At 44.9% G+C, this 15,245-nt stretch overlaps 2 protein-coding genes across 2 annotated transcripts; both read left to right on the top strand.

Annotated features, from left to right (window-relative positions):
* Positions 1-2,659: 2,659 nt before the first annotated feature.
* LOC119364555 (protection of telomeres protein 1b-like) lies at positions 2,660-8,027 on the top strand. The gene is made up of 10 exons (XM_037630040.1): positions 2,660-2,874; positions 4,734-4,867; positions 5,048-5,231; positions 5,834-5,901; positions 5,977-6,065; positions 6,338-6,616; positions 6,700-6,776; positions 6,870-6,928; positions 7,206-7,361; positions 7,527-8,027. Exons 1-10 carry the CDS (start codon positions 2,676-2,678, stop codon positions 7,743-7,745), a joined length of 1,464 nt encoding a protein of 487 aa, XP_037485937.1. The 5' UTR covers positions 2,660-2,675; the 3' UTR covers positions 7,746-8,027.
* Positions 8,028-9,365: 1,338 nt separating this feature from the next.
* LOC119364554 (indole-3-glycerol phosphate synthase, chloroplastic-like) lies at positions 9,366-13,204 on the top strand. Its single transcript, XM_037630038.1, has 10 exons — positions 9,366-9,599; positions 9,676-9,933; positions 10,040-10,216; positions 10,690-10,764; positions 10,863-10,907; positions 11,014-11,178; positions 11,301-11,379; positions 12,017-12,099; positions 12,698-12,766; positions 12,865-13,204. Exons 1-10 carry the CDS (start codon positions 9,420-9,422, stop codon positions 12,961-12,963), a joined length of 1,230 nt encoding a protein of 409 aa, XP_037485935.1. The 5' UTR covers positions 9,366-9,419; the 3' UTR covers positions 12,964-13,204.
* The last annotated feature ends 2,041 nt before the right edge of the window (positions 13,205-15,245 follow it).

Genomic DNA, 15,245 nt, shown 5'->3' with positions numbered 1-15,245 from the left:
CTTTCCTTTGCATCTTTGGAGCACCGATCGTTTATCCGTGTCTCTGAAAAATGAAGGCCTCCTAGTGTTATTGAGCTGTGGCATGCGGTAGTACTGCTCAAGGGAGCAGTAGTACCGCAGAGGCCCAAGGTAGTACCAATCGGTCGTGCGGTAGTACCGCAGGTCCTTGCGGTAGTACCGCTCTGCGGGTGCGGTAGTACCGTGGCCTCTGGCCCAGCACAGCAACACGAGCGGGAGGAGGAGCGGATGTAATTTTTTACATCCGCGCCCTACGCGGTAGTACGGCTCCCTGTATGTGGTAGTACCATGTCAGATTTTTGCACAGATCGAAACTCAGGGAAGTAGCCACAGATGTATTTTTCTTCGTCCGTGCCTTCCCGGCCCAGACCAACCCTGCCTTGCGGTAGTACCGCAAGGGCGAGCGGTAGTACCGCTCCGGCGGTTCTACCGCTCCTTGCTTCAATGCAACAGGGCTAGTCTGGCTCCTGCCGCGCAAGCGGTAGTACCACATGTCTGGTGCGGTAGTACCGCATGTCGCGGGCTGGATAAGTGGATAACGGTTGGATTTGTCCCTCGACTATAAAATCTTCTTCTCCGAGTTGACCACCTCTTCCATCCCTAAGCTCCATTGTTGCTCTAAGCTCCATTTTGCCCGATATCTCTCCCTAGCCAATCAAACTTGTTAATTCTCTAGGAATTGGTTGAGAAGGCCTCGGTCTACACTTCCACCAAGATAAATTTGCTTCCCCCACTAATCCCTTGCAGATCTTGTTACTCTTGGGTGTTTGAGAACCCTAGACGGTTGAGGTCACTATGGAGCCATAGTCCATTGTGGTGAAGCTTCGTGGTGTCGTTGGGAGCCTCCAATTAAGTTGTGGAGATTGCCCCAACCTTGTTTGTAAAGGTTCGCTCGCCGCCTCCAAGGGCACCAATAGTGGAATCACAGTATCTCGCATTGTGTGAGGGCGTGAGGAGAGTGTCGTGGCCCTAGTGGCTTATTGGGGAGCATTGTGCCCTCACACCACTCCAACGGAGACGTACTTCCCCTCAAAGGGAAGGAACTTCGGTAAGACATCCTTGTCTCCATCGGTTCCACTTTTGGTTATCTATCACCTTTACTTGTGCAAGATATATTGTGTTATATCCCTTGCTTGCTTGTGAGCTTGTTGCTGTTGCATCATATAGGTTGCTCACCTAGTTGAATATATAGACAACATACTTTGATGCAAAGTTTAATTTGGTAAAGAAAAGCTAAAAATTGTTAGTTGCCTATTCACCTCCCCCCTCTAGTCAACTATATCGATCCTTTCAGCTGCTCATTTAACAAACTTCGGAGTTATCTTTAATTCATTTTTGTTAAATAATTTCTCCCTTTTCAAGAGATAATTCTATCTTTGTTTGACGCCTTGAGTTTACTTTGAATTCCTTGTGTTTTTTACTTTGTGGCCACTAACTCGCTTAGTATTATGAGTACTAGCAAGAATTTTGCCTTTACGAAATTCTATGTTTCTTAAGCCTAGAAAATGGCGATATCACAATAAGATGATATAAAGTGCATTATGAGTTTTTTTTATCAGAAATGCATAAAAATTATCCAGTCACAATAGAAGTGATAGAAGTGTAAGCTCACACGACCACAACATTTAGAGTGACAAAACTATAAGCTCACGTGATCACAATGTAAGTGACAGAACTGTAAGTTGCAGTAAGATGATATAAAGTGTATTATGAGTTTTTTTATCAGAAATACACTAAGCTCACTTTAGGTGAAGTTGATTTTACAAGTGACATGACTGTAAGTTGCAATAGACTCGAGTCCCGAAAATGAATGAGTGATCATTTGCGTTGTGGTCATGACAACATACTTCTCTTAAGGAAGTACCACATGGTAAATAGATGTTTAACTATTATATGCTTAGTTGGAAACTAAGTGAAGTTTTTTTTTGAACTTGGAAACTAAGTGAAGTTGCTGACATATAAAATGTATATGTGCATATTAGATATAAAAAATAGCAATGTCAGTTTTTGAATGTGGAGTTATAGTGGCAAGAAGGGATAAAAAATGATGTCCATGCCTCCATGTAAAAAAAATGACTTCCACCTAACATGAGCTTAGTGTGTTTCCTTTTGAAAATGACAGTCATGTATTTGATGAAATGCTTTCGCAATCATTGAGAGTAAACATGTTGTGGATGAAATGAACTAATTTGGCACAATCATGATCAAGGTGATCCTTAGTGACCGTGCTGATAACATGTAAAAGTGAGAAGTAAATGATGGAACAGTTTTTTTCATTGATAAATTTAGGGTATATATATGTGCAGGATACAGAAGTGGTTACAAATAGGAGGCAGCTGTTCAAAATAATAATTAACATTCTAGTAGAGACATGTGGTGTAACCCGGTGGCCAGCAGGTGGTGAAACCTCCCACCCGTTCAAGTTCGAGTCTTTGTACTCGCATTCTTGGTGTTGTGCTCACATTTCGTCTTAAAAAACCTCCGTCCCAAAATAAGTGTCTTAACTTTGTACTATTAGAATTTAACATAGATTTAACACTTAATTAATCTATTTAATTAATTCCTAACAGGAGCGAGTATTGAAATTTCGGGTTACAAATGCCAAGTCATACTCGCTACGTGTCCGTGTCGTCACTCGGTAACGCACAAAACACACCATGGACGCCTCGTCGTCAGCGGCGGCGGTGCGCGAGCGGAAGCGACAGCGCGAGGGAGGCGCGGTTCCATCGATGGCGGGCGGGGAGGCGGAGTACGTGTACCTGCCTATCGCCGAGGCCTTGAAGGCCTCCGGCATCCGGGTCTGCCTCTTCGCCGTCGTCATCGAGATCGGCGCCGCCTTCCGCAGCCGCGGAACCGGTGAGTCACCCCTCCCCTCCCCTCCCCTGCGCACCTGCCGTGCGCGCGCTCCCCTAGGGTTCTTATCGCTGCACCGATTTGCGCTGCTCGGGTGCATTGGGGCTTAGGTTAGAGACACTTGGAGTGGTGTTCTGCCGTTGCTTCGTATGCCTTGAAATTAGTCAGGTAATGCTCAGTCGACCTCTGTCGCACGCACTGGTCAAGGTTGTAGATGATTGCGAGTCAGTTGATGTAGAATTTCGTTACAATTGTCTTTTTTTAGTGTAACCGGTTGATGCCTTGAGCTCTGCGTCATGCTTCTTCCTTCTCTATGGTCGATTCACAAACTGTTCTCAGGTCCTGCTCTGCAAATTCTGTGGAAACAGGAAGTCCTGGGGTGATATTTTGTTGTTTTTAGCTATGAAATTATAGTACTACAGTACTACCTTTGCTTTGATTTGTCAAGTCGTGCTGGTTAATAAATCTGGTGGCTTTAGCACGAGAAAAACTCAAGCTTTAGCATCTCACACAATGATCATCCCTAAATCAACTCTTTGGTGACTTCCCGTTAGTGATGACTTTTGCTGAAACCATGAGATGGTGAGTGTGTTTAACTCATGGGTTCCTGACAATGAACACATGAAAATGCTAAAGCTAAATGGATAACAATCAGATTCTGTTCTAAGATCTATAGTACATAAAAAAGAATGCACAATATATTCTCCTTTTGCACCCAACTTCCACACTGATCTATCTGGTTCCTCAGCTAAGGGACATCAGATTCTTGCTGAAGCTGGTGCGGCATCCACATACCCAGAAGCTCTCTACAAAATTCTCATAAACCCTACATACCCCATCCTTCATTAAAAACATGTGTCAGTCACATTCTTACCGAATGCTGAGTAATAAAATCAAAGGAATTTGAAAGCTACATTTTCTGTTCCCTTCCACTCCTCCCAGGAACAAGTGGAGTTATCGGTCTGCTTTGTAAAACAAGTAAAGTGCACGAAGACGTGTCAAAGGGAAGGAATAGAACTTGTTTGGCTGTTCGACCCGCGTCCTCCACTTTCTTGTGACAGAATGCAAACAACAGTGGCTTATTCTGCATTAAACTCTACTAGAAATGCAACTCACGTGATCTAACTTCCACCTGAGAAAGAGTGCCCCCTTGTAAATACTGCTGGCTAGCTAACCAAATGGCATGACAAGGTTATCCTGAAGTTGTTAACTTCTTGAGAACTTCCCTTGGAATCCTAAAGAAGTACAACATGTAGGAAGGCGATGCTGCTTAAACAAGAATTATTGGGAGTAAACCCTTCCGCATAAGATAATGTTTTATCTTGCCACCTAGCCAACTCCATTCTACTTTTTCCTCTGTAGTCTTCCACAAAATGGAAAATCTCTCATCTCTCAACCTCATTCCTAAGAAATAGAGCTCACTTCAAATTTCTTTTCAAACCTCAAATATGTTTAAGCGTAGGATAAGCTTCAAATTTCTAGCCTGCTGTAAATTTTCTACAAAAAGAATGGTGTCATCTGCATCTTTGAGAATAGACACATCACACAACCGTCTTCCTTGAAATGAGAAACAATATCCTTTATTAATCCTTCCTGCACTCTTTTTATTGACCAAAATGGCCACACTAACAGCTATAATAATACTAAAAAGCAAGGCGGGATAATGCCCCCCCTATCCCACATCCTTGAAGGCATGGAAGTAAGTTTCTAGCAGGTTAATGCATATATGTTTGAAACAAGGTGGTTGATGTTTATGGTAATCTTGTCTTTACATGGCCTAGTGATTTTCATTTTTTTTGTTCCATTCTGCTTATTGATGAAACCAATGCGATGCCACTCAGTCATGGCTAACGTTTTTGCAGATTTCACTCTTACATTGAGGATAGCTGATCAATCACGTACATCTGGTATCTCCGTGACTTTCTTTGCTAACAACACTGCACTACTGCCATGTGTTAGGTCAAGCGGCGATATCATCAGTCTCCATAATGTTGTGGTATAGCTGAATACTCTTCAAGTGTCCACTTATCGTAGTGCCACATTCTATGGCATTTCTCTTCTGAGAATACAACTTTGCACTTACATTGTCCCTTTTGTATGCTTTTATGTGCAATTTTCTCCCCTCGTTTTTATGAAGTATTTGTGGTGACTAGATCATGTCTACTTTTATTTGCAGGTAAAAGTGCTACATGGAGAATTCTTTGTAACTATTGAGAAAAGGTTTTCTTCGTTTGCACTATTTGGAGGGATGGTATCTACAGAGTTCAGGCCTTACCAGATTTCTATGAAACATCAAGGAACCAAACATGACAATCAAATTTTAACCCAGATGAGAATGTGGCTTGTGTATCATCCTCCAGGTGACTCCTAATTTGAACACTACTGTTGTTCATTTCTTTGGTTCACGCATCCACATTACATGTTGTGCAGTGTTACAATCGCGTTCTTTCAAATTTTGTACATCTGTCTCATACCATGGAAGCAAACAGGAGCTTCCAACTGAGACGGAAACTCTGCTTTTGTCCATCAGCCTTGATGGGATCTTGCTATCACTGTTTTCAAACTTTTGCTCCGGACAGTTAATGTCTATGCATGATCTGATCTAGGCCCCATTCGTATACAATGATCCATCTGATTAATTATTCTCGTATTTCTACTTGCATTCTTGCATTTACCATCTTAGGTAAGGCTGTCTTTGTATGGACTTCATTCTAATATAGTGCCACTTAAGTTTTTATATGCACAAATGGTCCCTTTTTTGTTGGTTTTATCTCCTTGCCATGATGCTGCATTGTGTAAGTGCTTATCCTAGCATGGCCTGCATACAAAGTTGTCTAGTGATTTATGTGTATGCGTTTATACACAGATTCATGAATTATTTCTATCTTCAGTAGAGAATATATTCAGTGTGAGTATCTTTTGTGATATTTGTTGCTGTTTGTAATAGTTTTTTGTACCATAGGTCTGAAAGATCTTGAATTGCAGCTACGGAATATAAAGTCTGATTCTACTTTTGACCTTGTATGCAAGGTTAGTTCCTTATATTCAATCAAATTAAATTTGATACTTATGTCAACTGAGGAAATATCTAGTTTTTCTTTATAGGTACTTCATGTCTGTGAAGCTCCCAGTGGCGAATGGATTTTTTATGTTTGGGATGGAACTGATACTCCTCCAACTGAGCTTCAGACACGGTAGGGTTAGAATCTCTAATTATTGTTTAAGTTCTATTTCACCAACATGCGATAGCAAATAAAGTCTGTCTAAAAAAATGTAGGATGGCAATAGTGCTTTTGATATATTTATCAGGGCCTTCGTTTGGTTGTTTTGAAGGGAATATCACATTGTTTTAACTTTGGGTATAGGAGCAAATAGACTTGATTTCTCATAAAGCATATGCTAATGTCACTGTTCATTTTTTGAACTAAATGGTGCGCCTCTGTTATTTTTCTTGGCGACCTTGTAGTTTGGACATGGAAGCAGTTACACCAACCCCTCTGCATCCTGAAGAAGCGCCGTTACCCAGGGAGGTTCTATGCACACTGCCTTGTGTTGGAACTGTCCTGAGGGTATTCTCAAACAGATTTTCAAAGGAAATACTACACTTGCAAAAGGATATTTACTGGGCCCGGTTCTGCAATATTACTTGCAAACAGGAGTTTGGCATGTGGAAAGGCTCTTTGCTGCCTTCTAGTAGAATCCGTCTTTTATCTAATGAAGATGGCAGTGTCATTGAACGTCTGAAGTAATCTTCTCTTTTCTCATGGATGGCTAGTGCATCTTAAATTTCCTTTAGGAAATGTTTATCAAGTGCATTAATAACTCCAGGACATATGATGGTCGTTTTGCCACCCAAGTTCATCGAGAGCCAATGGCTAGCCTCCACATGGCCTCTGATATTACTGGTATGGGTCATAACTGGATAATTACGTGATGCAGATTTGCTGCCATCTGTTGTATGCTAAGACCTGCCATGTGATATTTGCCAATTCTATCAGATGTGGAGTTCAAGAGAGCAGGTTACACGACATTAATGGAGTCGCTCACCCATGAACAGGTAATACTCATTTCCCAATTGCAACATTTTTGTCAATTGTTCATCAGCTTCACTTGTTGCATTCGTTTTAGTTTATACCGAAAAAGGCTTTCGCCCCGCTTTATAAATAAAGCACCCACCAAGCACAAAGTACCAAGGTAACAACAGAACACTAACCTAGAAGTTTTCAAGAACCGGACTCTTCCAGTGCTGCTTTTCCTAATCAACACTAACCTAGAAGTGTTCTGAAAAGTGAAAACTAATGCCGGCACCGATATCTCTGTATCTTTTGTGCCAGGTGACGCACAAATTCAAAACCCTGGTCCGTGTGGTGGCGGCATACCCTTGTCAAGGCAAAGAGCTGCATTCATTGTTGACGGGTGATTATTGCCTTCGGCTGACTCTCGAGGATCCTACAGCAAGAATCCATGCATACGTCCACAAGGATGATGCGGTAAGATGTTAATGAGCCAGCCTTGCGGTTTACAATGCACCTCCCCTCCAGTGTCCATTCTCAGAAGTCACAGAAACTACATTTTGTGGTAAAAAAAAAGAAGCCACAAGTGCCTGAGAAAATGCTTGCCTTTGCTGAAACCTGTGTTCATCTTATGGATGCCAGGTGAGCTTTTTCGGCGGTTTCCTCACACTGGCCGCGCTGACCAGAAAGATGAACAGGCTGCTGGGCGTCCCGGAACCAGAAGACGATGCCGAGGAAGGCATGGCCGGAGGCAGGAACCCTCCCTGGATATGGTGCTGCCTGAAGTCGTACCGTCTGGGCAAGTACGATCCCTGGGGCAGCCGACGGTACCGGATCTTCGGCACAGAGATCAGGGACTGAGATAGGCGGAAGGTGATCCATCGATCCGCGACGCGGCGAACCGCCTCGGAGACTGCACTGTGTACAGAGAGGTCTGCCTGAACTGGCACTACTAGTCATCCCGTTGCTGCTGTTTGTTCCTTAGACTAGAGGAGCCACTCTGTTGGTGTTACTGGATTAGTGCAGTTTTTGTGCAGTCGATGGCATGTTGGCACTAGTCACCGCTAGTGTGCATCCTGTATATCCTGTATGACTTGTGCTCGGTGTTCCTCCCAAAGTTGCGAAGTCGATGGCACTAGCTTAGTTAGTGTGTGTGTGTGCCGTGTGCGTCGTGGGGAAGAAACGTGAGGAGTTTCCTGAATGAAAGCGCGTTGCAGTTCCCCGCCGGAGGCGTTGGGTTTCGCCGCACGGCACGGCGTTGACGGCCAGGTCGTGGTGTTGATGACGGTCGGTTCGCCAGCCGGTCACTTGCTTAGCGTGCAGGAAATGGAAATCAAAGCTAGCCGATCGTCCGAGTTTCACACCGTCAGTGCGGTTGAGTTTTTACTCAACTTTGCGTGCACTGACTGGATCATCACGCGTTCAACTAATTCCTCTGTTGCGAGAATAGCTAGCTTTCACTCAACTGTACTCTCTCTTTTAAATTAACCGAAGTTTTTGGTTTGTTCCAGGTCAAACTTATTTATGCCTGGCCAAATCCATAGCAAAATATTCCAAGTATGCAACATCAAATATGCATACTACTACATAAGTATATTTTATATAAAAAAATCTGATGATACTAAGTTTGTGTAGATGAACAGAACTCAACAAAGCCGTCGACATCTCTCCTCCGCAAGAAATGTTTTTCTCTTTCACAAGAAACTCCCCCCACGACCAGGGTTTTCACGCCTCCCGCCGTCGATCTGTTTCGTCTTCATTGGCCTTAGGATCATGAAGGCACAGTGGATCCCGGCCTTTACAGGTGGAAGGGCTCCCGCTCCGTTTTTCGGTGTGTGTTTTTAGTTTCTTTAAAGTTTGTGTCCTGCTAAAGAAGGCGAGGCGTGACGGCTCCCTAAAGATGGAGTAATGTTATCCTGGCCTAGCCTCCGTCCCGACGATGCATCTAGAATCACCGAGGGCGCGCGTGTGGAGGTGTCTCCAGTGGATCTTACGGGATTTGGTTGGTGTTCGTCTTCGGTCGATTTGTTTGGATCCGTCTACGATCGTGTGTCTACAGATTGGATCCTTTCAATCTCTCTTCATCGGCGACGGTTGTTGTTCTGGTGCGCTGGTTCTTTGAGCCTTAGCACAACGACTCCTACTACAACAAGGTCTCCCCGGCTCCGGTAAAGAAGGGTGATGACGGCGGCGTGCCTTCAGCTCGCTCCAGTGCTTGTAGTCGTTATTAGGTGGTCCACGAACATGGTTGTAATTTTTATTACCTTTGTTGTTCTTTGTACTGCCATGATTGAAGATGAATAGATTGCAAGTTTCTCGAAAAAAATGTTTAAAGAATAAATCAGATGTTAAAAAAGATAAGCGGGACTTAATTAATTTAGTTTAGGAGTAATTTCGAAAGTGATAGGATAGCGAGGCTGAGGCCCCGCGCCCCCGCCCCCGCCCCCGCCAGGAAAGCAGCCGCCCGTGCCCCCACCTCCATCTTCTCTCAGTCCATCTTTCCCCTTCCCTCCATAAATCCCGACACCTCCTCTAATGGAGGCGCTCGCTACCGCACCCGCGCCGTCACGTCCAGGCCTCCCACCCCCGACCCGCTGCTCCCATCTCCGCCGCCCCAAAGCCCTAGCCGCCTCCAAGCTCCCTCGCCGCGTCATCGCCGCCCTTCACATGGACGGCGCCCGCGCCGCACCTCTTCGCTGCACTCCCGCCGAGACGGTGAGTCGCCAACTTGCTCCCGCGACCCCCCGTGGAAGGCGGAGTTCGTAACGGTTTGTTTGTGTGGATGCTGCAGGATGCGGCGGCGACGACCTCGGACCAGACTGAGACGGCGGTCGAAGCCACCGAGCAGGGCAACAACGGCGCCCCGGCGGCGGACGCCCCCGCCTCCAGCATCGAGGGGCTGGACGGGATAAAGATCCGGAGGCGCCCGGTCACGGGCCCGTCCGTGCACCACGTGGGCCCCTTCCAGTTCCGCCTCGAGAACGTGGGGAACACGCCGCGCAACATCCTCGAGAAGATTGTCTGGAACAAGGACGTTGAGATTTGGCAGGTATGATGTCATGCTGGACTTCCGGAGCATTGTGCTGCCCTGTGCAAAGTGATGTTTCATTCATGCGATGCCAAATTCGTGTTCTGGCTGATTTTGTGTTCGCCAGATGAAGGAGAAAATGCCCTTGTACAGGCTGAAAGGCCCTCTGGACAATGCGCCTCCGGCCAGGGACTTTGTTGCTGCGCTGAAAGCGTCCTACGATCGGACTGCTCTGCCCGCTCTGATTGCGGAGGTGAAGAAGGCCTCGCCAAGCCGGGGGGTTCTCAGGGAGAATTTTGACCCGGTGAGTGTGTGGGATGACTAGTGATGCTAAAATTAGGTGCAGGCAGCCTGCACAGTCTATTGGCCATTTATGTTATCGCCTTATCGGAGTTCACCTGCTCACTGAATGTGATTTATATTTGATGTGTAAACTATCATTTCGACGATACTATCTTGTATATGAACTTACTTTAGTTAAACGTGTTATGTTGTTTCAAAACTGGTTATAACAGTGAGGCATTAATACGAATGGGTCATACAACTGTAGGGAGAGATTTCAAACTATGCTTGCCCTTTTATTTATGTCACTACTTACTATCCACTTGATTTGCCTATTCCCAGCTAGTGAGACTTCCATTGTTGACATTCACTAGCACAAACATACACTGTTTTTTCTTTTCTTGAAGGAGACCAAGCTGTTGCTCTTCATTTGTAACACCAACTAAGAAGTGCAGATACACCTAAACTAACTAATGTTTGTTGGGACATAAACAGGTTGAGATCGCTCAAGCATATGAGAAAAATGGAGCAGCATGCTTAAGTGTTCTTACAGATTCAAAATTCTTTCAGGTTAGTAATTTCTTCTGTAGGAGATTTGGATCCCTATTTTCATATGTTGTGGAGTCATCTGTACTGAAAATACTTGGCTTCCTTTGATATGCAAACAGGGAAGTTTCGACTATTTGGAGGCTATACGCAATGCTGGAGTGAAGGTACTGTATATTTGGCCATATGTTGTACTACTTGCAGAAGTCAGTGGTTTCAGACGTGGTAGTTCGAATGCATGAAAGGCTCATGATCTGATCTTTCTGAACGCAGTGTCCTCTTCTGTGCAAAGAATTCATCATTGATGCTTGGCAGCTTTACTATGCACGGTCTAAGGGAGCAGATGCTGTTCTTCTGATTGCTGCCATCTTACCTGATCGCGATATCAGTTATATGCTGAAAATATGCAAACTACTCGGGATGGCAGCTTTAGTTGAGGTTTGTGAATTATTTTTGCAACATATTTTGTATATTGAAGCTTTCTACTCCCCTCTTCAAATCAAATGCACCTTCAGCATTCGAAGTCTGATGGAATTAACATGTTAATTGTGTTGTTGAAGGTGCATGATGAAAGGGAAATCGACCGTGTTATAGGGATAGACGGCATTCAGCTTATTGGCATCAATAACCGTAATCTTGGTATGACATTGTTCATTTGGTTTAGTTATAAGTTTCGTTGGCACATATTATATAACAATCTGGGGGTGTTTGTTGAGAGCAAAACCTGTCCAGTACAAAAACAAAAATGACTCCACGTTACTCAATTAGTAATGCACACGTGCATGACAATCTTTGAATGGTTTGAAGAAACCATATTTGAGCATCCCTATCTATGTCACATATGTTCTTTACAAGTCGTTGCAGTTATTTTATCACCTGGATGCTTGTTGCTTTCATACAAACTAACGGATCACTTATTTCTATTTGCCATCATAAATCATATACTATGGAGCTTCTGTTTACATGGTATAATCTTTTTGAATTTCCAAGGAGTTGTCACGTGTGCAGACCTCACAGTGCAGACCACACATGCACAAGCGTGCCCGTGGGAAGGATGTGCTCTCTTTTGGTGTTTAATCATGTATAATCCAGATTATTTGATTCTTAAAATGTAAAAAGCTAGAGCTACACCTTAGATCTTGATATCCAAGCTTAAGGACGTAAAACATGGTAACGCGTTCATTATTGAAAGTAGATGATTAAAGATGTTAATCTTGTGGTGCTTCAAATTGTGTTCTAGGATCAATAATTCACAGGGAACGTAATTTTATTGCAGAAACTTTCGAAGTTGACATTTCAAACACGAAAAAGCTTCTGGAGGGTGAACGAGGACAACTTATAACCCAGAAGGACATAATTGTAAGTAACCCCATGTCTCTTGCTACCAATTTTGTGCACTTTACAGTAGTTACCACACGTTGCAGTATTTGATAACGAAGCACTATCCATATATTCTACACTGTAGTTACCTGGCAAGACAAATGTTTTAGTACTATTTTATATTTTGTAAATATTGGCATCTGCTGCATTAGTCTTTTTTTTTTCAGTTTAAATTATCGGCATCTCTTGTAACCCCATTACTGGCATTTAGGTAGCACTATGCCGTGAATCAGGCATATGTCTCTTTTATTAATGGTGTAGCTGTACATGAATTTAACTTGGTTAGCTCAAGGGAGACCACTGGCAATGATACTCTTATCAGCCCATATAAGGCAGGGTAGCTCTTGGCACGCGGAGTAACATAAATTAGTTATGTGCAGTTAAGGCTCATCTATCAAAACAGTCTCTTTATCGAACCATGAGAAAATTTTCATTGAACTGTAGTTCATCTATGCCATGTTCTATTTTCACTGCCCATATTGCTATCCACAAGTTCTCAGTACAAAATTGCTCGTGTTGGATTATGTACGTGACTCCTTGGCATACAGTATTCATGCTTACCTTTAACCTGTTTCAGGTCGTAGGCGAGTCCGGACTGTTCACGCCTGACCATGTTTCGTTCGTTCAGGATGCTGGGGTCAAAGCGGTAAGTAAGCCATGAGACACGTGTAAATGAACACTACAGTGATTCCGAAGTCTAGTTTTTCTTGCTTTTTCTTACCCTGACTTGACACCTTGATGCAGATTCTTGTCGGGGAGTCCCTCATCAAGCAGGAGGACCCTGGGAAAGCAATCGCCGGGCTTTTCGGCAAAGACATCTCGCCCGTGAGTAGTGCTGTGTAAATAGGAAAAGGGGTAAGGAATCGTGAAATGCTGGGCCTCTCATATTTTGTATAGGAGAACAGAGCGATATGCGCTTTTGGAGAGTTTCGGTCAGCAATTTTGTTTACCTGGCCAGTATCGGTGTTCTTCCCTTGCTGCCATTTCCCGTAAGTTGTAACCGGCCTCATTGTTCAAAGGATGCAATGCGAAGAGAGATGATCGAATAAGTTGGGTGTAGCTGTTATCAGCTTGAGTTTACTTAGCTTGATAGGTCAGCTCTTTGCTGTCCTATCTAAGTTCGATTTTTTGTTGTCGCAAGTTGCAACGCATAATCTTGACCATGCTGACAAGTGACAGCCTCTGAGCTGGTGATAAGATAATGCAGTAGCAAACATGCTATTTGGAGCTACTCCTAGGGATTGTTTGGTCTCCTATCTAATACTGGGAGCACAAATAAATTACTCAACTTAAGTAGTAGGACCTAAACCGCGCAGTGATAGGCAACACTAGTATTTCTCTCGATCAAACTCTCCAAAGTAGTAGCTTAAGATACAGGGTTTAGATGAATTGGGGGTGCAGGAGGAACAGGAAGAACAAGGAAGGGAAACAGGGTAGGTAGCCGCCGCCGATAGCCTGATCCTCCGGATGGGTTCTCCTCTTGCAGCTCTGCCTTAAGTAACGAAGTGAGCGGTCTTCAGTTCGCCCATTCCGGCCCATGGACTCTTGGGTTGGGCCGTCTTGGCCTGACGGGTCGCTGGGCAGCGCTGATGCTGGTGTGGTTGCTGCCCTGTGGGCCCGGCGTGTCAGGTATGCTGACATCCCCTCCTTATGTGGAGGTTTGTCCCCAAGCCTCTGCATGCGGAAACCGAGCTTGAAGGTTGTTCTTGTCCTCCCATGTGGTTCCCAGGTGTGAAGAGTTTGACCACTGTATCTTGACTTGTTCATGCATGTCGTCAGAATGGCCACTAGGACAACCAAATCATCATAACAATGTGGAAGCTGAGATTCGACCGTCGTACCTGGAAGGAGTGCTTGCCGGAGGAGGGAGACGTGGAACACCGGGTGTACTGTTGCTTGGGCTAGGAGTTGGAGCTTGTAAGCCACATCGTTGATCTTGGCGATGATGGGGAATGACCCGTAGTACTTGTTGTGATTAGCCCGCGGTGCCACCGATGACTGAATATTCGGTTGTAACTTGAGGAACACCCGGTCGCCCACTTGAAAAGTTCTGAAGGATTGCTTCTTGTCAGCTTGCACTTTCATCAGTTGGCGCGCCCCTATTGAGATGTTGTTGCAGCAGCTCCTGCACTGTGGCGCGCTCGTCCAGCCAAGTTTGGAGTGTTGGGACCGAGCAAGTGTTGTCTGTTGTGATTCCCCAATGGTGTGGTTCATATCCAAACATGGCTCTGAATGGCGTCATGCCGATCGCTGAATGGTGGTTGTTGTTGTACCAAAACTATGCTAGTGGGATCCAGAAGCTCCATCTCCGAGGGCAGGCTTGAGTGAAACAACGGAGAAAGGTTTCGACGCATTGATTAATGCGCTCTGTCTGCCCGTCAGTCTGGGGGTGGTTGGCTATGCTAAGTTGGAGCTATGTTCCTGCCCCTCGGGAAAGCTCCTACCAGAAGTGACTTGTGAATATTCGATCCCTATCGGACACGATCGCACCGGGTAGGCCATGGATTTTGTAAATCTGATGCAAGTACAACTGAGCCACTGATGCTGCTGTGTAAGGGTGGGCCAAGGGAAGGAAGTATGCAAACTTTCTACGCTTGTCCAGAATGACGAGCAGGCAGTTGAACTTACTGGACTGAGGAAGGCCATCGACAAAATCCACAGATATCATGTCCCATGGTTGTTTTGGAATCGACAGAGGCAAGAACAGTCCTGGCGATGATGCACGGTCTGGCTTGGCCTGTTGGCATACCTGGCAGCAGCGCACGTATTGCAGTATGTGTGTTTTCATCTTGGGCCATGCAAACAGGCGTCGAATGCGTCGGTAAGTGACATGAAATCCTGAATGGCCACCCACGGGGTTGTCGTGGAAAGCTGAGATGATTCTCTGTTGAATTTGTGTGTTGCCTCCGAGCCAGATTCTATCATGAAAGCGAATGATACCTTGTTGCAGGGAGAAGCGCTTCTTAGGATCTTCCTTGAGTGCCAATTGCTCCAACAGACGTGAAGCCTGTGGGTTGTTGATATAGCTGGTGGCCACGTCTTTCCAAGCCATGCTGGACGGCAAGAAATGACGCTGGCAAGTGTGTCAGTTGGATTTGCCCTGGACAGGGCGTCAACGCCGGCAT

The sequence above is a fragment of the Triticum dicoccoides genome, chromosome 2B, assembly GCF_002162155.2.
Source record: "Triticum dicoccoides isolate Atlit2015 ecotype Zavitan chromosome 2B, WEW_v2.0, whole genome shotgun sequence".
Taxonomy (NCBI): Eukaryota; Viridiplantae; Streptophyta; class Magnoliopsida; order Poales; family Poaceae; genus Triticum; species Triticum dicoccoides.
The sequence above is the reverse complement of the archived record's forward strand: the minus strand, read 5'-3'. Positions and strand labels throughout refer to the sequence as shown.